We start from the raw sequence: 21738 nt of genomic DNA on the forward strand, positions 1-21738 counted from the left end.
CCAGGAGCTTTGGGCCATTGTATTATTATTTTTTCTCCCTGAATCTCTGTACTCTGAGTCCCAGCTGGAGCCGCAGCACCAAGAGGGACAGGGATGGGGCTGGGAGCAGGTTTTGGCCACCGCCGTGGCCCCCGGCCGGCTCGCAGCCCCCCTGCTCCGCAGCGCAGCGAGATGGCTCGCTCCCATCTGCGTCTAGACCCTGCCAATATTAATAGACTGCTATATCCCCTTTCCCTCCGCTGCTCCGTCTCGGCCAAACTTCCTTAATCTTTTTTCCAGTGGGCCTTTTCCAGGGCTCTTTGAACCGCAGCCAGCTCGCCGGTGTCTTCCTGGGGCGCGCTGAACGTGCCTGTGCCAACAGGACCCCCCCCCACACGGCCCCCAGCCAGCACCCATGGGTGCAGGAGCCACGCAGAGACCCCGACCCCATCCTCAACTCCCACAGCGCCTGGGGCTCGGCACGGGCTGCGGATCGCTGGGGGGAGCATGTGGCTTTGATTGATTTAACACTTGGAGAAAGAGCTCGTAGCTTTTCAAGCTGAAACATTTCCCCCCCCCCACCCCCCACCCCTTTTTTTTTTAACTTTTTTTTTGTGTGTGTGTTGTTTCTTTCTGTTTTGTTTCCCTTTGCTAGGAACATGAAAGCTGGCTTGGTTTGATTGCTAAACCAGTGAGTGGCCGGGGAAAGAGACTGGGAGCAGCCACCCCGGTCCGGAGCAACCCCAAGCACACAGCAGGAGGCACCCAACCCGCTCCTCCTCGCGGCTCTCCCCTCCTGGGTGCTGCTGGGTGCTCCTCTCCCACCGCCCTGATGCTCTGCCCGAAATCTGGGGGAGTTTATCCAGTCCTGGAGCACAAAACAGGCTTTTCTGCTGGGAGCTGAACCCCGTTTTGGGATGTGCCATAGGTGAGTGGCTGCCTCGGAGTGAGTGTGTTTGTCCCTGAACCTGCACCACGCTCCCATCGCCATCCCTGTTACTCCACTTCATCCCTGCCACCGTTAAATTAAAAGGCTGCCACCAGTAACAAACGAATCTGGATATGCACGGCTGGGCCGGCTTTCGAACAGTTAAAAAGAACAAAAAAAAAAAGGAGGGAACGCTTTGGGGTGTTTTGTTGCGTTTTCTTAAATCAGCATTAAGGAACTGCAACGGCTGCGGTCAGGAAGGGATGTGGCCAAAGGAGCGGCGAGCGGCTTTGCGCCGTGCTTTTTCGTCTCTTTTGCACTGGTTTTGCTTCTCGGCCTGTGCACGCCCCTGGCCTTTTACACCCCAGACAGGGCACAAACGAGTTACTGTAAGAGCAGACCACGGACATGCTCTGACTGCGCGCAGCTGATTTATTTTCCTCTTGCCACTCAGACAGCAAAGTATTCCCTGCGGAGAGATGGAGAGCGCGGCCAATTCAGTACCAGTGTCACGGCGTGTCCGGAGCTGGGAGCCCTTCACAGCAGGGGGATCACGGGGGGGGTCTGAGGGGCAAAGGGGGCTCAGCTCCTCGCTGCTGTGTGCCAGGATGGGTGCGAGGCGCACCCCAACCTCGGTGTCACCATCACCCAGGCTTGGTGGCAGTTTTGGAACAACCTGAGGATTTCAGCCTGCGGGTCAGGATTGCTGAAATAAAAAAGTGATGGGAAGAGTCATTTGGGCTTCAGCAGCCAAGAAGAAGACAACCTGTAAGCGGCGGAGCACGCTGCCTGGCTGGCTGCACGCGCCCGCTTTTGCCACGCTGCCCTCTCCGAGCGCCTCACCTCTTACAGGGCCAGGCAGAAAACCCACAAACCTCACCAGGAACCTGCGCTTCCCTGCGCACCAGGATGGGGAGGGAGAACAAAAGGGGCTTGTTGGGGAGCAGGAGCAAATCTGGCCACCCGTGGGACCCCCGGAGCTGCTCAAAGCCCGGGCAGCCCAAGCAGCTGAGCCCCCTGCCCTGGTGAGCCCCAACCACAAATCCCCTGCGGTCCCCAAAGGGGTGACAACAGTGGGAGCCCCCAGCCATGGTCCCCTGCTGTCCCCAAAGGGGTGGCAGCGGTGGGGTCTCTCCAAGACGTGCAGCACGGTGCTGCCCGACCCGGACCCTCGCGTGCCGCTGCGTCCCTGCCAGCAACAGGCTGCACACAAAGCCCCCGGGGCCGGAGCGCGGCGCGGAGGGGAGGGGGAAGTCTTTAATTTTTCCATCTTCAAAAGATGAATGTTCGTGGGGCCCTTCTTCTTTTCTTTTTTATTTATTTATTTATTTTTTTTTTAAATGTCCATTTCCTTTTTTTTTTTTTTTTTTTTTTTTTTTATTATTTACAGAAATAGCTCGTGACTCATCAAAAATCTTTCAGCAGCAAATGTGAAACAGTGGGGTCATTCACTGCGGACCCAGCGGAGCGGGCTCCCCTCCTCCCCTTCCCGCCTGCTTTTGGGAAGGTTATTTTGCCGAGATATTTTTTTTTTGTGTGTGTGTGTATGAGCCCAGCCGCGGGTAATTCTGCTCGGCAGATCGGGGGGTTGTGGCTTGGGCCCTGAGCAAACACGGCTTGGGCTGCACAGCCCGGCTCTGTGCTGCGACCCAGCCGAAATCTACGGCCCCATTCACAGCAGGTTGACCGCACGGCGCGGCTCAGGGGGGCGTTGGGTTGTTTTTTTTTTTTTTTTTTTTTTTGGTTGTTGTTTTCAGATCCACGCATTTTTTCTCTTATTTATTTGTTTTTCTTTCGGACCAGCACGGGGCCCGCCGCGGGACAGCCGCCCGCGGGTGTTGCAAAACCTCCCCGGTGAGCTGCGAAGCTGGGGCTTAGCTCTAAATCCATGCCGAGTCGGAAAGGTCAGGAGGGGCTTTTCAGCTGCCCAAAATCTCCTCTCCCCTTCCCCTCACTGGGTTTTTTTTTGGGGTGGAGTGGGGCAGAAGCTGGGGCGCAGACCCCGTAGCCGGGAGCACTGGGGAGGATTTATTTTGGCCGCGGCCGCCCCGTGCGAGCCCGGCGCGGAGGCTGCTGCCAGATGCTTGTGAATGTGGGTCAGTGAAGTCCCACACCTACATAACCGGCCTTGTTTTCCAAAATCCAGCCAGCTCCTCGGGGCGCAGCAGCCCCGGGTGTATTTTCCCTGCAGGATTTGACTTTGCTGCGGCACGGCGCCCGCAAACCTCCCCCTGCCCACCCCAGCGCCCTGCCAACAACTGCTCAGGGGATGTTTTCTTTAGAGGGGACAACGCTCCGAGCAAAAATACTTGTTTTTTACGGGAAGAAAACACTCCCGTCGGCTCGCTGAGTGCTTGGCACCGCGGAGTAAAGTTAACCCAGGAGCGAGAACAGGCTGGACTCGTTTGCACGCCTCCTGCCCGCCTGCATCCGCTGGGACGAGGACGGCCCCGCGCCTCTCCCCAGGGCTTTGCAGCACGGGGACGGGCCCGTGGGGTACACGGCCCTGCCCGAGGCGAGGGAGGGATTTTGGGGCCGGTTTTGTCACCGTTGGGCAACTGCGGAGCAGAGTGGCCACGGGTTTTTTTTTTATAGGGTGCTCCGTGGGAGAGTGGTGGCAGGGCCGGCCGAGCCGCTCGCCCCACCGGGTGCCTTCGGTGACGTGCTCGAACCATCCCCACCGCAGCCCTAATGAGAGGTCTGGGGAAGGCTGGGGCTGTGCTGGCCAAATGTCACCTCCTGCGTGCTGCTGGGTGAACGTGGGATGCAGAGAGAAGTTTGGAAAGCCCAAGGGGAGGAGGCAGAGCAGCCTGGGGGCTGGCAGAGGAGGGCAGAGCCTTGGGGTAAGGCAGCAGGGAGCAGCCCCGCTGCCAGCCCTCGTGTCGGCAGCACGGAGATGGGATGTATCCTGCCCAGGCACCAGGAGCAGGTACCGGGGTGGCAGCTCGCCTTGTGGCTAAGGGATTTGGGTGGTGGAAGAAAGGAGGGTGCAGGGCTGGTGTGGGGTGTCAGATCCTGCCTTTGGTTTTGGTGTCGTTAGGAAGGGGAGCAGGGCTCTGTCCCCGTGTCCCCGTGTCCCCACGTCCCTGCGAGGGGCACCAAGGCTCTGAGGGATGCCCAGGAGAGGAGGCAGGCAGCAGCACGGCTGTGGGGCAGCTCTGGGTAAAGCCCTGTCCCCTCCATCCACTGGGTGCCCTTCGTGTCCCCACACAATAATGCTGCCCAGGGTGTACCCAGCCTTGGGGCTGCTCACCCCCAAATCCCAGTAATCAGCCCATGGGGGGGGTTATCAGGCCCCAGGAGCCCCAAAGTCAGGTTCGTGTTTCTGTGTCCTCAAAGAGGCTTTCGAGTCAGCGCTCTCCCCCATCTTGCTGCAGTCCCTAAGTTAAAGCAACCCTACAAAGCAACCCTACAAAGCAACCCTACAAAGCCCTGGTGCCTGCGCAGCCACCGCGGAGACCCAGGGGTGGTGCTGGGCCACCGAAGCCGTGGCTCAGCCTCGCCAGCACTCCCAAATTCCTTCCTGTGGGTTATCAGCCCCAGCTGTCAGCACGGAGGCAAGTGCTGAGCTGCAGCCTCGTATCCCCAGCCAAGCACGTGGCCCCGGGTTCCCAAATCCGGGCGCCCCCCCAGGCAGAGCATCGCAGCCACCCTCCTCTTTCCCCCCTCCCCGCTGGCTGCTCCTGGGCCATGCTGGGGCTGCTGGATCCTGCTGGGTGCTGGCCTGTGCCACATCCCCTGGGGCTGGCGGGTGTCAGAGGGCAGGGAAACAGGCAGGAATGTGCGACGGCAGCGTGCGGGGCTGGCGGGGCCGCTCCATGACTCAGGCACTGCCTCAGAAGCCAGCGATGCCGGCACACCCCACGGCCCCATGCACCGGTGTGAGCACACCCTGATCCTAGCTTGGGTGCTGCTTGCACGTGGAAATCGGGGTTTAACGGGGGGTGGCAGGGATGGGGCAGCACGGTGCCATCAGACACTGCGCCCCCGGTGAGGGTGCTGAGGGCAGGAGGGTGGGCGCATGGCCCCGTGGTGCTCCCCACGCTGCACCCTGTGCGTGTGGGGTCGGTGTCAGGGTGCCCATCTCCCCAGGGAGCACGACGTGCAGTGCCTTGCACAGCGGGGTGGGCAGGATGCTGCTGGTGAGGGTTTTAGGGCCGTTTTGTAGGGTGCAGGCCTGGAAGGAGCACAAACCCTGGTAGTGCCAACTTGCCTTCGAGCAGAGTGGATTTTTGCGGTCTCGCCCAACCCTCTCCATCCTCCGGGTGTTCACAAAGGGTCTGAGCTGGTCGGGTCCCTCCAGCCCCCCTCGTTTCCCCTTCCCAAGTCCTTTCCTTTAACATGTTGGCTGCGGTGGTGATGTCCCAGCACCTTCCCCCGACCCCTCTACACCCTAAAAGCTGCACGCACGGGGCAGGGGATGGCAGCGGGGCGACGGCAGCGCCAGGCAGTGGGACGAGGGACGGGGACGGGTGTCACCCCGCTCCATCGGCCCTGCTTCAGCATCCTGCAGCTCCAGACTGCAAAATGGAGCCCTACGCTTTGGGGATAAAAAGCAGCAAAAAGTGAGGCTGTTAAAGAAAAGAAATCAACCTTCAAAATGTCCCCCCCGGGTCTTGGAGGGGGACTGGTTTGTCCCCCTTGGAAAATCCTGGTGCTGGGAGGGGGGAGCCCCAAAGCCCGGCTCGCTCCGGGGGCTGCTCCCACGTAGGGAAACTGAGGCACGGGGGGGCCGGGGGGGGCTCTCCGGGGGCCGTGTTCCTGCGGCCAGGCGCTGGGACCCTCCTGGCTCCGCAGCCGGGCCGCGGGGCGGGGGCACCTCCCCAACCCCAGCCCCAAAAGTTTCTTCCCACCGCTTTCCCACCCCCCCCAGGCCGAAAAATCCCCGGCCGGAGGCTGGCCCCGGGGGCCCGGCAGCCTCTGCCTGCCCTGCGCCTCTCCCCTCCCCGGCTCCAGCCCCCAAAGAAACTTTTCCTCCCCCTCCTCTTCCTCCTCCTCCTCCTCCTCCTCCTCCTCCTCCTCCTCCTGCACGGAGCTGCTCGGCTGACGCGGGTGGTTGGTTGGTTGGTTGGTTGTTCTCGCGGCTTTTTTTTTTTTTTTTTTTTTTTTTAGGAATTGGGGAAGCAAACAAACAAAACAAAACAAAACAAAACAAAACAAAAAAACATTTTTTTTTTTTTTAAAAAAAAAACCAGCTCTTCGCGAGGGTCCCGTGCGCGCAGCCGGGAGCGCAAAGGGATGCGCGGGGGGCGCAGCGCGGTGCGGGGCTGAGCCGCTGCCCCCCGGGGGGGGCCCAGGTGAGAGGGGGCCGCGGAGGGGGCGGCCGGGGGGGGCCGTGCATGAGCCGAGTGTCCCGAGCAGCGCCCGGCCCCTCTCCGATGTCCCAGGCCAGCAGCCACCGGCAGAGCCGCCCGGAGCCCCGCCGCGCAGAGCCGCCCCCGGCAGGTATTGGGGTGGGGGGGAGAGAAAGGAGGAGTTGGGGGGGGAGTGGGGGAGAGTGTGGGGGGGCGTTTGGGTGCATGGGGGGGTGTCTGGGGGGAGAGTGGGGGTGTAGGGGGAGTGGGGGTGGATGTTTGGGGGTGTTAGGATGCTGGTTTGGGGGTGTTGGGGTGCGTGGCTGGGGGTGGCTGGGGGTGGGGAGGGCGTGCGCGTGTGGCTGGGGGTGTCTGGGTGCACAATTGGGGGTGTTTGGGTGGGGAGTAGGGGTGTAGGGGGAGTGGGGAGTGTGTGTTGGTGTGTTTGGGGGTGTTGGGGTGCATGGCTGGGGGTGTCTGGGGGGGAAAGTGTGTGCGTGTGTGGTTGGGGGTGTCTGGGTGCGCAGTTGGGGGTGTTTGGGGGGGTGTGGAGATGTAGGGGGAGTGGGAGGGGTGTGTGTTTGGGGGTATCCGGGGGGGGAATGGGTGTGTGGGTGCATGGCTGGGGGTGTCTAGGGGGGTTGCACAGCTCTGGGACGTGCAGAGGTGTGTGTGTGTGCGTGGGTAGGGGGGCTGGGTGGTGGGCTGGGGGGGCTGCGAGGAGCTGCAGGGCTTGGAGGGGGTGCCTGGCTTCTGGGGGGTATGGTGTGAAAGTATGAGAGTGTGGGAGTGTGTGCGTGTGGTCTGGGGGGGTCTGGTGAGCTGTGTGCATGGTCTGGGGGGGCTGGGGTGGAAAGTGTGTGCGTGGCCGGGGCGTGCGTGGTCTGGGGGGGGGGGGGTGCATGGCTGGGAGCGTGCGCGTGTGCAGGGCTCTGCGCGTGCAAGCGTGTGGCCGTGTGTGTCTGTGTGGCTGGGAGCGTGTCCATGTGGCCGTCTGCACATGCGTGTGCACGCACACGTGTGTGCACGCAGCTGGGGAGGGGGGGGCCGTGGACTTCTCCAGGAGGGTCCGCGTGTGCGTGTGCGCGTGCACGGCCGTGCGCGTGGCCCCGCTCCCGCCTGCGTGCGTGTGTGCACGCCTGGCTCGGTGCGAGCACAGCTGATGCAGGCGAGCCCCCGGGGGAGCTCGCAGCACAAACTTCGCAGCGGTTCCTGTCACTTTGCCAAGTGCACGGGCCCTGCTGGGGCCGATGCAAGCTGAAGGGGTTAAAAATGTGCCTTGTGGGGGGGAACTGCAAGGGGTTAGGGCTGTGGTGCAGCCCCGATGGCAGCACCCCGAGAGGGGTTGAGGGTGCACAGCAGTTCCCTGGGGGCCCCTGGCCAAAAGGAGGCAGCGGGGCAGGATCAGGCTGTGGAGAAGTGGATGGAAGGGTTTGGGGGATGGTTTTTTTTGTAGGGCAGAGCTGAGCCCCTCGAGATGCTGGGGTGGCACTGTCGGGGCTGGGGAGCTGTGCTTGGTGGCCAGTCCCTGCCTAGGGCTCAAGGGCAAACCCGTGCCGAAAGCCCAAATGGGGAGAGAAAAAAGCCAGAGCTGGAAGGCGACGGCACGGGGTGAAACTCCCCACCGCACGCTGTCCGAGCAGACACAAAAGGGGCCAAATCCAGCCCGGGACGGGCTCTGCCTGCTCTGCAAAAAGAGCTGCAGCTCTGGGGGCTGAGCAGCAGGAGCTGGGTGCTGTGACACTGGGCGCGGGGATGCGCCGAGCCCAAGCGAGCGCCGCTGGGTCGCTCCCCTTGGTTTTGGCCCACGGCACAACCGGGCCCAGATTTTGGAGCACGCGTCCTCTTGGTCTCTTCCCCCTGTGTTTCCAGCTGGCTGCTGCTGGCTCCGCTTCCCGGCTGAGCTCCTCGTGCTGCAGGGGTTGGGTGAAGTGGCTGCAGGGGCTGCCCCGTGCTGGTGACCCCCCAGCTCCCTCTGGGTGGGAAATGGGGAAGTGATTGTGCCCCAGCCTCGTGCAAAAAGGTTTTTTGTGTGTCCTTGCCAGGGGTTTAAGGGAGCGCCGTGCACTCGGTGCTGTGAGATCAAGAGTGCTTTTAAAGAGTGGTTTAGAAATCGATGAGGTTTGGGGAGCTTGGGGGGGCTGGGTGGGTAGGAGCCGGGCTGCGAGCCCTCGCTGGGCAACGTCAGGGAGCCTGGGGGCACCCATGGGTGCCCAACCCGGTGCACCCTGGTGGTGGGGTGTCATCTCCGTTCCAAACCAGCACCCACACCACCCTCCTCCTCCCCAGCTCCTCTCAGGGAGGAAACCTGAGCGGAGTTGCTCCAAGGTTGCCCCCTTTAGACCCTCCCCAAAGCTGGGGCGTGCAGAGGGGGTCTCCAGGACACCCCAATTTCCACACACCCCCCCCAGGCTCCAGGGACCCAGTCCCACACCGAGAGAACTTCCCCATCCTTCCTCACCCAGCAGGAGGGCTCCGGAGAGCAGCTTCCCAGGCGCATGGCGTGAGCTCGGGCTTTTTTGCTCGCACCATTTTTTAAATTAATTAATTATTTTTGAGGGATGAATGGACACGGGCCGTTTTGTGCTTGGTGCTGGCTTGGCCTCGTGACGCTGCAGCGCAGAGGCGTTATCTCTTGGGCCCTTTCCAGGGGCTCTGTCACGCAGCGTGGAGCCTGGGAATTTTCGCTCCTCTCCCTTCTCAAATCGGACCCGAAAATTTGGCGATGCCAAGCCTGGAAAAATCAACGGGGAAACTGAGGTGCTGGAGGGGTTTGGGCGAAGCCAGGGTGATGTGGGCAGAGCTGGGATGGTGTCGCCGTGCTCGGTCTCGTTTCCCAGCCTGAGAGGAAGTTCTGCTCCTGGATTTTATTCCTTGGCATGGCTGGGGATGGGCCCCGTGCCACCGCAGCCTCCTCCTGCCCGGGGGATCGGGCACGCAGCAAGCCCGGCCCTCGGAATAGCCGCAGGGAGTTTGCGGAGGAGCCTCGGAGAGAAGAGGCAATTGTCTGCTCACGTGAAGTATGTGGGGTGTAATTATTTTCCGGAGGAATTAGCTGAAAACAGGAGAAACCAGCACCCCTCTGGCTGACGGGACTGGGTTTGTGCTTCCTTCCCTTTGTGGGGAGGCAGAAGAAGGGGGACGGGGGTCGGTGAGCTGGGCTGCCCTTAGGGGAGCAAAGAGATGTGAGGATGCTGGACCCAAAACTGCCTCCAGGAGGAACAGCTTGCCCTGCAGGCTGCCTCTCCTCCCTCCCACCACCCTTCCCAGTGGGACAAACTCTGCGTGGGGCCACCTCCACGTCCCCCCCTCCGTGCCCACGTCCGGGCTCAGCCGCAGGCGCCAGCAGCTCTGCGCCTCGTTGCTTGCACACAGGCACTTCTCGTTGTTGTGTTTCTTCTTTTTTTTTTTTTCTTTTTGGTTGTTTTTGTTTTTTAATTCTTTCTGCCTGTTCCCGAGGAGTTTGCCCCGAGGTGGAACATGAGGCCAAGCCCCAAACAAGGCAGCTTTCATGGCAGCAAAGCTCCGCTCGGTGAGCCCAGGGTGCTGGGTGCTGTCCCTGGGTGCTGTCCCTGGGTGCTGTCCCAAGCCCCCCCGCCAGGCAGGAGCTGGGGCTCAGTCCTGCACGGAGAGGTGGGAGAAACAAAGCCCCCCTCCTCCCCCCAAGGTCAATATAAAAGGGTTTGTGTTAATCCTAGCACTGATTTAAATGAAACTCGTTGCAGATTTGTGCACAGCAAATGCAAAGGAGAAAAAGGAGGGGAAAAAAAAAGCCCCCCAAAGATTTTTTTTTTAAATCCTAGATTCATTTATTTTCACCCAAAGATTCATTTCTCTTTTCTTTTATAGTTACTTGTCTGCTCATGAAAACACTCAATTTTTTCCTTTTTCTTTAAACAGAAAAAAAGAAAATCTTTAAAAAAAAAAAAAAAAAAAAAAGAGCCAAGAATCAGATTTCTGGCTTTTTTCAAATGTTTCTCATTTGGAGCAAAACAAAGCAGGCCCTTCGGGGCTGTGCCGCTTGCCACCCGAGCGTCCCGTTGCTGCTCCAGCCCCTAATTGAATTTCCTTGGAAAGCGCTCGCCCGAGCCTGTTAGCTGCAGAAACCTCAACTCTCCTCTGGGCATTTGCTGTGATTTTCCTGATTTTTTCCCAGAACTCTGCCTTGCTCGTGCCATACCTCCTGGTGTGGGCAGCAGCACCCAGGGTGTTGGGTTTGGGGTGGGAGAGGCTCCACATGGGGACACCTCGGTCCTTCCCGCATGCTCCGGGCGCTGTGCTGCCCGCTCAGGCTGTGCTGGTGGAAATGAGTTGTTGGGTATCAGCAGAAATGGGTTAATGGGATTTTTTTTGTGCCCCAAATCTCCATCTTGAGGCTTTCCTCAGCCACCACAGCCACAGCTCTGCTTCACCTTCAGCCAGGCTTTGGCAGCGTCTTCCCCGCTTGAGCCTCGTGCGCTTGACTTTGGGGACGGTCACCCCCTCGCTCCAGTGCTGTCCTGCTGGGACGAGTGTCCTGCTCTGCAATGGGACATATCAGGGAGCACACAGCAGCTTCTGGACGTGCTTCCATCCCAGTCCCGTTTTCCCTTGGGTCACCCCCCATGAGCACAGGAGGCTCTTGGCTGCAGCACCGACTCCTTCCCTGGTGCGGGATGCGGCGCACGGGGTGGGACGGGATGGGAAGGGACGGGACGGGATGGGAAGGGATGGGACGGGATGGGAAGGGACGGGACGGGACAGCTCCCGCCCGGTTCAGCCACTTTCAGTGCCAGGGCTGGGCTGCTGGGGCGGCGTGTTCTCCCAAAGGGCCACCTCACGAGGAGCGGGTCGGCTCGCCGGCTCCAGGAGCTGTTAATTACTCGCTCCACCCAAATGGCTCATCGTTGGACGGCCTCGCCGAGCCGGCACGCTGCTGCCCCGTGTGCCGTGCCCTGACCTCTGCAGAAGAGCTTGTTCTCACCTCGCTGCAGCTCCTTCAAAGCTGCTTTAGTGTCTGTGCTTAGGAAAAGCCCCAACCTTGCAAGCACGCAGCCCGGCGCAAGGATTGTGCACCACGACTGCAACATTTTGGGCTCCGTCACCGTACGGTGTTGCCTTGAGCAAATCCCTTCTGCCTCAGCTTCCCTGTTGAGCCAAGCAGCGTTAAGGCTATTTCATGCTGCCTTAGAGCTGTGGCTGTGCTAAAATGAGGTTCATCAAGACTGGGGAACGTGTGATGGGCACAGGCTTAAAACTGTAGGCTGGGCAGATCTCCGGATGAAAGGTGCTGCATAAGTGCAAATTATTATTCTTGTTAATAATGATGTCCACCAGCTCACATTTATCTGCTCTTCAATTAACTTTTTTTTAAGGACTCTTAACAGGTTAGAAAGACACAAATTTTTCCTGGCAGAACCTGTGCTGGTTTGACCCCGTAAGGTTACGCAATTACTGTACTGGCATGGTCCTTAATTAGACTCTCCATAATTTTCCCCGGCACAGCGGTGTGGCTCGCTGCTCTGTAATTCCCAGAATCTCCTTGGATCTGATAGGCATCGCCTTCGCTGCTTTCCAGGCTTCAGGGATAATTGCTTGCTCTTAGGGACACTTTGCACGTCTCAGGACCTCCTCCCCATCCTACGAGGCTTCAAAGTCCCCTTGGCCAGCTCGGTGAGGAAGCACCGAGCCACCACAGTGCTCCTTGGTGTCCATGAAAGCTGACTCGATCCCAGACTGGATCCTTCACCCTTTGTTGTTCTCCATCCTTTTTCTCCACTCCTAGACCCCACAACATGTTTGGGATGCAACACGATGCTCTTTGGTTTCCGTAGGCAGAGCTGGGGCAGGAACCTAATCCTGCTGGGTCCGTGGGTGTCCTTGGCAAGCTGCGTTCTCCCACGGCTTCCAGTTTAGTCCGAGGGCTTTGGGGCTTGGAGACTGCTTCTTCCCTTGGATCTGCAGCCCCTGAGGGGTCTTGAATGCCACCTTTTATATGTATGTTAAATATATTCTTGAGGCATATTTCCCCAGCATTGCTCAGAGTGACGGATGCTTCCTGCAGTGATTTATTTCTCACCCTCCCTGGGCTCCCTTCTTGCAGATATTCGGGCAGGTTGGTGGTGTGACGCGGCTCCAAGTCTTGCTCTTCCTCTCTTTAGGAGACAAGGGATCACTCCTGCCCCACCATCGCATCCTCACCAGCAGATTTTGGGCAAGAGCAGGTACTCCAGGAGGGATTTGGGGTGGTCAGTGCCTCCTTGGCAGGAGCCATTTGGGTGGACGAGGCCCTTTGGGTGACGGGTTTGTAGGCACAGCCAGGCCCAGGCTCTGTGCCCCAAACTCTCAGGAGGGTTTTGCAGCTGGAGAAGAGGCTTGGTGGTGTGCTTTCAGCCCAGGTCCGAGGCTGCTGAGCGTGGTCCTGGCCACGAGTGGGACCTGTGGGGTTTTGTCCCTGCTCCTGCCCAGGTGCTGTGACCCTGCCTTGTGCCAGGAGGATGGACGGGATGGACGCTGCTCCTGCCCGTCTGGCCAGCCCAAAATTCCTCTCTTCCTACCCACCCACTGGCTATAAATAACAAATAATAACATCTCCCAGGCTGGCAAGCTATTTGGGGTTTTGTGGGTTTTTCTGCTTTGTTTTGCTTTTTTGCATTTAGGAAGTAACTTTTCATAGAAACCAATATTTTTATTTTTTTTTTCTCACCGGATTCCTCATTGTCCCGGGACCGAAATGTTTTTACAAAGCACGGCCCAGGTGAGCGCGGGGGCAAATGGGGAGCTGCAGGGGGGTGAAGCTGGGAGCTGAGCTCTGCTGGATGAGGCCAGGGCTTGCTCAGGAGCATCGCGACTTCTGGGCCTTCCCCCCCCGCCCTCCTCTTCCTTTCCCTGAATATCATTGAATGCGAAATGCTTTAGTGCATTAATTTCAGACTGAATGTAAATAAGCCATTTGGACTTCTCCCAGTCGAGCAAACTTTCAAACCAGGATTTTGCTTTCCTCTCCGCCAGCCTGGCTCGTGGGATTGGAAGGATTTGCTTCAGCGCTGTCTCTTCTGCACTTGAAACCACTTAATCAAGCTCTGAAATATCCCTCGAATAGGTCAGACAGGCACCTGATTGGGACAGGCGGCGTGTAAGGGAAAACCAAGAGAGATTAAGCGCCCGTTTTATCTGCACGAAGCAGATTAGACAGCTCCCAAACTAAATATTGCTGCGAGGTAGCGTGTTGTTCATGGCAAATGCCTCGCTAGACCGTCTCTGTTTGTGTCTCCGTCCAACACCATCACTTCCCTGCCCTGGGACATGAAAGGGAGAGGAGACACGAGGCTCCTGAGCTCCTCCACGTCAGCCGGTGCCAGCTTTGGGTGCTCCTCAGATCCCGAAGAGCTCAGATGTGGCTCCAGATGTGTCCGAGGCCCTCTCCTGCCACCAGATTTCTCCCTTTCTGCAGCCAAAGGCACCGCTCAGCCGGCGGGGGAACAGCTCGTCCCTAGCGCTCGGCTGCAGCTGAGAAAACCCAAGGGGGAGCCATGGGAAAACCTGGGAGGATTTAACCCAAAAATGCAGCTGCGGCGTCGCCTCTTCCCACATCCTCCGTGCCTGCCAGCTGGGGGGCTGAGCACCACGGGGACGAAGGAAAGCCACCCATGGGACACCCGCAGTCACCCTGGGCTCAGTGGTTCTTGTTTGTGCTGCTGGGCGGCTGCTGAGACGCTGCCGTGTCCTCCGGCTTGTGCCCAGGGATTTTGCAGATGGGTCAGCTCAGGCCTGAGAGCTTGTTGGGAACAAAACGCGTTTCCAAGGCATGCGTGTGCTCACCCCTAGCCAGCACAGAGGTGCTGCACGGGGTCCATCCCAATCCCGGTTTCCCCCCGGTCCCAAAACTCTCATTTTGTGCCTTTTGCTTTGCGAAAGTCTTGTGAGATCCTTGGTGAAAGGCAAGGGGAGCTCACAGCTCTCTGACATCCACCAGCTCTTTCCCCTTCTCCCTCCTTTTTTTTTTTTTTCCCAAGCCCTGGGCTGTTCGGTGGGCACCGGAGCTCAGCGGTTTCTTGGGGCTTTTGCAGAGGAGCTCCACATCCATCGGCCTCCCTAAATCCACGTGTACCCGACGGCACTGCAGTGATTTACTGAAGCCCAAGCTGGTGTTTTAAACGCCGTGTCACCTCTGCTCTCCTAAAGCCCCCGGGGCGAGCTCCCCGTGTCACCTCCGTTTCCCCCAGGGATTTTCCAGGAGGCTTCCTCGTGCTCCTCACCCCACGGACTGGGGCAGTAGGGATGGGAGCAGCTTTACCCGAATTTCTCTCCCGTCTATTTCTGTCCCTCTCCTGGCCAGCTCGTTCCAGTGGGAGGTAATTTCATCGCCAGCTTCCTCCCTCCTTCGCTGCGGTCGCGTGTGCGGGGTAATTACCCGGAGGGGAAGCGTTGCCTGCAGAGAGCTCGGCCGCAGCGATGCTCAGCACCTCGAGCCCCTTCCCGGGGACTTTTTGGAGCCGTGCCCTCCATCCACGGCTCCAAATCACACATCTCGGGCTCAGGGCTCTGTCTGGAGCTGCCCAGATATCGGGGCGTTCGTGTCTGGTGCTAAGAGGCGTGAGATCAGGCGTGGGCCAAACCCTGCGGGGCTGACTCAGGCCGGTCCAGGTCGGGGCATGACAGAGGACTCGGATGCAGCAACCTGTGGTTATTATTCACCTTCTCACCACGCCTATGCCCAAATACCTGGGGGTAGAGGACAGCCTGCTCCCTTCCCTTTCACCCCGGGCTTTCTCAGGGAACGTGTTTCTTTCCAGGGCTTGCTTGCTCCCACTCCATTTGGATTTATGCGCAAAATTCATCCGGAACTGGTGGGTTTGCCTCGGTCGAGCACCAAAATCGCCACCCCTGTGGGAACGGTTGCAGGAGAGCCACGCTCAGGGCTCTGCAGGTTTTACTCAGCAAAAAAAAAAACCTCCTCCACCAGGTGACTTTGGGGCCAGGGAGCAGTTCTGTGCTGGAGCTCCGGGAGGTGGTTTGTAAAACAAAAACCCAAGGCAGGTTCGTCCTTTCCTGCCAAGTCGCACCAAGCTGTTCCGTCAGGGGATTTTTGTCTTGGGGAGGAAACCCGAAACCAAGCTGGGGCTGGATCACCGAGCTCTGCAGGGGGGAAACTGAGGCAGGGGGATGCACGCGTGGGGCTGGGCGAGCGTCGCTGCCAGCTCGTTGCAGCCCCTCTGCGACAACCCCGGGCTCCTCCTGCCCCCCTAGGACTGCGGGTGGTGCCCCCCCTTCCCTTGTAGGGCCTCTTGTTATAGTCCCTATAATTATACGTGTGCGGTCTGCTCGCCTTCCTGCCCAGCTCCTGCCTGCAGGAATATTTTGCTCGTTATATCGAGCATCACGAAGCGGCCCAGCTCTCCTTCTTCCCCCCCCCTTCTTGCCTGCCTGCATGTAGGGCCTCTTGTTATAGCTGGGAAAATGACGGGTGTTTGGTCTCCCTCCCTTCGCCCAGGCTATAATTTAGTTTTATAAAAAGTGCAGCCCAGCCCCTGTGGTGCAAGCGGGAGCTATTCCTGGGCCGGGGAGGAGGAGGGGGCTTGGGGGGGCTCAGAGCTCTGCGCCGAGCCCCGTGCAGCCCCCCCGGGCACACCGCTTCTGCAAGAGGATGTGGGATGCTGGGGTTCGTCCCCGTGAGGCTGCTGGGGATAAATCCACTGCTTTTGGGGTTTTGCTTGCAGTCCCTGGGGGCTGCTCCTGTCCCAGAGCAGCGGGATGTGACGGGGGGGGGTGGTGGCAGCCAGCTCCCCGTGGGGACGACAGTGCCCTTTTCATCGGAATGGGGGGAGAAACAGCTTGGGAGGCTGTGTGTAACCTGCTCCCCTCTCGTTTTTGGAGAAGGAATCTGTGACTTTGGGGAGTTTGGGGAGGGTGCCCGCACACCGCTGGTGTTGCAGCAGGGTGAGCGGCCCCCCAAATCCTTCACGACGGCCCCTCTGTTCCCCCAGCCGTGTACTGGGGGCAGATGGCTCTGATTTATACCCCAAAACACAACCCCTGGCGTTGTCCAGCACAGCGGGCGTGATGGCAAGGGGGGTGCGTCCTGGTGGCACCCCGAGGTGCTCGGCTCCAACCCCGTTTCTCTTGCAGAGGCGGGCGAGACCTCGCGCCCTTCGCCAGCGGCCCCCTCGGCGGAGCCCCGGCCCCCCGCCCGCCCCGCGGCCCCCAGGCAGGAGAAGTGCCCAGAAGACGAGGAGGAGCCCCACAAAGTGCTGACGAACGGCACGGCACCGGCCAGGACCGAGCTCGCGGGCGCTCCCGAAGCTGTGACATGTGAGTGCTCCCTCCACGACGCTCCCCGGCAGGGCTCGGCCCGTTAATGAGCGATGGGGCTGATTAACGAGGCGGGCAGCGGCGGTGGGAAGCCGGCTCCTCCTCGCTCTGTTCTTCCCCACATCAAAGGAAAAGGCTGGGGCTGAGCGTGAGTCACCGGGAGCTGGGGAAAGCCGAGGGTGGCAGCGAGCAGCCCCTGGTTTTGGGGAGAAATGGGGGCTGAGAGGAGATTTGGGGCACACCGGGTTAACAGCAGGGCTGGGGGCCATGGCTCTGGGTCCTGTTATGGGGCTGGGAGAGGAGAGCTGGCCGAGGGGGGAGGCTGGGGGCCAGCCCCTCCTGCAGCCACGCCATCCAGCCCTTCCCTGGCTCCCAGCCTGGCTGCTGGGATTTTGCTCCCAGGCTGCCCATGGCGCACGCGGCCGTTCCCCGTTCGCTGGACGCGAGCGCGCAGCTTTCCCTTCCAAGGGGTGGAAAGCGGGTTGATGCTTCCCCGCGGGGCAAGAGGAGAGGGTGGGAAAAGGGGGAGAGAGGAGAAGGTGGAAAGGGGGCGAGCAGAAAGTGGGAAGGGGGCCACAAACTTCGCCGAGCGGGCAGGAGGAGGTGGGGGAGCGGCGCACCGCCGGCGCTCCTGCCGGCGCGGCGTACGTGGAGCGAGGCGAGCGCACGTTTCCTCAGCCCCAGCTCGAGCCCTTGCAAGCATCTGGGAGCTGGGCCGGCTGCCCACAGACATTCTGCACCTCTGAGTCACGCCGCAGCCTCTGCACCCTGCGTGGTGCGGCCCCGCGCAGCCCCCTCCCCACGCCGCGGGCCCCGGGGCCGGGAGGAGCGCAGGCACCCGGGGGCATAGGGTACAGGGAACCCCCCCCAGCTCCTTTCCATCTCCTCCCCAGGAGGTTCAGCTCCTCGCATCGTTGCCAGCAGCCCTCGCTTTGCAGCCTGCTCGGGTGCAAAGGGAGGGCTGGGGCTGTGGTCGGTGGGGCTGTCATTGATTTTGGAGGGCAATTTTCCCCATCGGTGCTGTGCCAGGTGCTCCAAGCCCTGCTGGTGGCACCTCTGGACCTCTGGCAGAGCTGGGTGGCAGCGGGGTGAGGACGGCTACGGGTCAGACATCCACCCACCAAGCCCCAGGGATCCTCCAGGGTGTCCAAACCACGCTGGTGGTGTGCCCATGCGGGGCCACTGCCACCCCAAGGAGCATCCCCCCGGTGTGAAACACGAAGTTTCGCCCTTCCAGGAGGGTTTCGGTCAAGCACAGGCAGGATCTGTCCCATGGGCTACTCCTCCCAGCCGTGCCACCACCTTACAGAGCATCCCGCATCGCTCCTGGTGGCCCCAGGCTGAAGATGTCAGAAGAGCTTTCTGAGCTGTAGGCCCCCCTGAGAAATGAGAGCTCTTTTTCGTGGCTTGAAGAGGTGGGGGGGGGGGGACGGCTGGCTGGCCCTCGCTGCTGCTGGCTGGAGCCGGAGCGTGATTTTGATTTACAAACAGTTTAATCTGAGGAATGCAGCGAAATGGAGAACGCCAAACCCAGCACACTCCGTGCTGCCGTAAGCCCTGCTGCTTCTCAAAAAAAAAGAATATATATATATCATAAAATAAAGAACAGCAGGCAAACCTGCGGGCCAGTGAGTGGCTGCACTGGGCTCTGTCCTTGTCCCCTCCCCGTGGCTCTGGCCAGCCCCAGGTGCCACCATCCCCCCCAGCCCTGTGCACGATGGCACTTTGGGGGGTGCCCCTTGGAAACCAAAGGAATCTACTTGGGGCCTCGGGAGGTTTTGGGGAGAAATGTCCCATTTTATCCAAGGTCCATTTACTTTTTCTCCCCTCCTGCTTTCAGCCCGATCTTCCAGCTCAGCCCTGCCTATTTCCAGCTCCCTCCCCAGCGCGTTTCGTGCAGTTTTCACCCAAACTCCCGGTAAACTTCCCTCCGCGGTCTGAGCCCAGCTCCCTTTTTGGAAGGGGCAGGGGCACACACTTGTGGTTTTCGAGCCTCCATCTATTTTTGCCAGTGCAGACAGAGGTGGTGGGGCTATGCGCGGGGGGGAGCTCGGCCGTGCCCCCTCCTCCTGTGGGACCCCCGTGGCCACGGTTCGCAGAAAGCAGCTACTGTTCCCCGGCGGCCAGAGGTGCCTTTGCCCTCGAGCCTCTGGGCTGAATCATCCCTTGTTTACTGGCGCAGGAGAGGAAAAAAAAATCAAAGTTTGGCAAAAGCAGGGGGTGATTTGTGCCTTCGAGTGGAGCTGCTGCGCCGGGGGGCGAGCGCTCGAGCCCCCTCCCTTGGGCCTCGTGTCCGCGGGGGGGACACGGCACCGGGCAGGAGCGAGGACCAGCATGCGAGGGCTGGAGGCAGAGGCAGCCGGAGCAAATCTTTGTTCCCTCCTCCAGCAGGAAAGTTCAGCCAGAGGCTGGGGAGCCCATTCATGAGGCGGTCGTGGTGCTGAGCTCTCCAGCTTCGCCTTATCTGGCTGCCCGCAGCACGTTGGGGACGGCCACAGGCAGCACGGGGGCTGTGCCATGGGATGGTGGCATGGCCCTGGGGTTCCTTTTGGTGCTAGCAGGGGCTGATCCTTCTTTTCCCTGCTCGGCACGAGGGGAGCTCGTCGCTCCGTGCCGCCGGTCACCCCCCCCCGGTGGCTCCATCCCTGCTGCCTGCGCTGGCGATGCCGGGACCCTGGGGACCTCCTCCCCAAGTCCTCCGCTGAGTTTTGGCAGCTGCGCCACGTCCTGCACGCCAAGCCTTTATTTCTTGCTCTGTTTTTTCATCCCTCCCTCCCTTTCTTGCTCTGCTTCTCCCTCCTTCCCTCCAGCCAGCGGCTCCTTTTCCCTCTTCCCTCCTCTCAGACCGCTACGGGGCCGCACCGTGCCCAGCTGGGGACCAGGTCCCCGTGTAGTGGCAGGGGACGGGGACCAGGACCACATTTTTTCCCCCCTCACAGTGCTGGAGGGGCGGCAGGACCGATGGTAACGCACTGCTTTCCCCTCCAGGCCAGCCCCAGGTGCGAGCAGCCCCGCAGCCCCCCGGCCCCTGCACCCACCTGCTGCAGAACGGGGCCGGGCGAGGGCCGGATCCGGGAGGTGCCCTCGGGGACGCGGGGAACGGGGTCTTCCGCCCCCTGCCCAGCTCGCAGAAGCCTCACCGTAAGCTGCAGTCCCACCACTCCATCAACAGCCAGAGCAGCAAGAAGAGCAAGGGCAGCTCCAAGTCGGCTTCGTCCCACATCCCTATCGAGGCGCAAGAAGGTACCGGCTCTCCCCAAGGGGGGGCCCTTCCCAGCTGGTCCCCTCCAGCCCCGCATCCCTTGGGGTTTCTCGTGTAGCACCCTTCCAGCTCACCGGGACCCCGGGTGTCAGCCCTGCTCCCCTCCTGGGACCCCACTGCGTCTGCACCTCTTGCTCTTCCCCAGGGTTGGCGCTGACCGGGTCATTTCATATCCCCCAAAATCGGTCTCTTTTGGGGTCTGGGCATGTCCCAGGTAGCAGAACTGGTGCCCAGGCATTGAGGCAGGTCCCTAGAGCGGTGCTGGGCTCCCGGCCCCTTCCCATCCCTTAATTCCCAGGGGAGAATTTCCATCCTCTGGGGGCTGAGCGTCTGCTCACCGGCTGCTGCCCCGGCCCATCTTGGGGTGTCAGCACCTCCCTGCCCTGTTCCCCTGCAGACTGCTGCGTCCACTGCATCCTCTCCTGCCTCTTCTGCGAGTTCCTGACCCTCTGCAACATCGTGCTGGACTGCGCCACCTGCGGCTCCTGCACCTCCGAGGACTCCTGCATCTGCTGCTGCTGCTGCAACTCGGGCGAGTGCGCGGACTGCGACCTGCCCTGCGACATGGACTGCGGCATCATCGACGCCTGCTGCGAGTCAGCCGACTGCCTGGAGATCTGCATGGAGTGCTGCGGGCTCTGCTTCTCCTCCTGAGGGCTGGGGGCAGCGGGAGGGAGGACGAGCAGGAGCGGGATTCCCCCTCCTGCGGATCCCTGAGCCTCGCCGGTGGGGAAAGCCGGGCGCGAGGCAGAGCCAAGCCTGGTGAGGGAGGAGAGCGCAATTCCCCCGTTGCAAACCTCGTCCTTGGAGCCTCTGAGCCCGCTCAGACCCTGTCTGGGGACAGTGCCTTCGGGCTCTACCTCTTCCCCACACGCCAAGGGTCGCGGGAGCACCCTGCCACCTGAGCCGAGCGCAGGAGCTCCCATCCCGCGCCCCCGCTGCCCGAGGAAGCTGCTCCGGGCACGGCGACAAAGGGGAGCCTGCAGCATCCTCACCCCTGGGACCCTCCAAGACTGGGTGCAGCTCCCCGGGGAGACCCCACGGACACCAAAACCTTCAGCCAGGCTGCGGGACTGGTGTTACGGGGACGCAGCGCCGCCCCCCAGCACCTCCCCAGTGCTGAGATCGGCAGCCAAGTGCAATAAACGGCCCACGGCGGGGATCCCCCTGCAGCCGAATGCCTTCACCCCTGCCTGGTCCCTTCCTGCGGGGCCGGGGCAGCTGTGCCAAACTGGCACCAACCCCATGAGCATCCCTTGGTGGGTCTATTGGGGCCAAATGACCCCCAGCTGCCGTCACCCCAAGGACGGGGCTCGTGGCTGGGTGAGGGTGGAGCACGCCCCCTTGGAGAGCTGGGGAGAAGGGGAGGGAGAATAAGTGTCATGGTATTATTATTATATATATATTTTTTTTGGTCCCTTTTGTTACTGTAAATAAAGGTCTTTCTTCATTTCTGACCGGGGGCTGCTGCATCATGCGCTCCTCGAGGTGCTCCCAGGGGGGACCGTGCCCCCCGTCCCTGCACTGTGTCCCCTCGTCTGTGCCGTGTCCCCTCATCCCACCGCAGGGCATGGGGGCTCGGGCAGGGGCTGCAAGGCTTTCCAGCCCCTGAGATGGCTCGGTGACAGCCCTGGAGCTCTGCCCTTTACCCCTCACTTCCCGCAGGGGCACGGGGTCCTTACAGGAGAAAATCAAAATGCCAATTCCCAGCTGTGGGGCTGGGAGGGCGCAGAGTGCCCGGGGTTTGGGGGTGCTGCGGGAGGTGGCCGCCAGCCAAATTTGGTGGCCTGGGTGCTCTTGTGCCACCCACCCAGCCCTGCCTAGGGGCTGTGGAGCATGCTGTGCCATGCCGTGCCGTGCCATGCTTTGCCGTGCTGTGCCAGCAAGAGATTTTGACCCCCCCCAGAGTCTCGTGGCCCCTCGGGGTCCCGACAGCCCCGGCGAGGCTGCTGGCTGGGCTGCAGTTGAGCAAGGAGGGAAAAATG

At 60.8% G+C, this 21738-nt stretch overlaps 1 protein-coding gene across 1 annotated transcript; it reads left to right on the top strand.

The window, feature by feature from the left end:
* Positions 1-6099: 6099 nt before the first annotated feature.
* Positions 6100-21210, top strand: MDFI (MyoD family inhibitor). Its single transcript, XM_084497791.1, has 4 exons — positions 6100-6352; positions 16309-16491; positions 19480-19734; positions 20151-21210. The coding sequence occupies exons 1-4, from the start codon at positions 6247-6249 to the stop codon at positions 20405-20407; spliced, it is 801 nt and encodes a 266-aa protein (XP_084353917.1). The 5' UTR covers positions 6100-6246; the 3' UTR covers positions 20408-21210.
* The last annotated feature ends 528 nt before the right edge of the window (positions 21211-21738 follow it).

This window comes from Aythya ferina (assembly GCF_964211825.1).
Source record: "Aythya ferina genome assembly, chromosome: 25".
In the NCBI taxonomy this organism is placed as follows: Eukaryota; Metazoa; Chordata; class Aves; order Anseriformes; family Anatidae; genus Aythya; species Aythya ferina.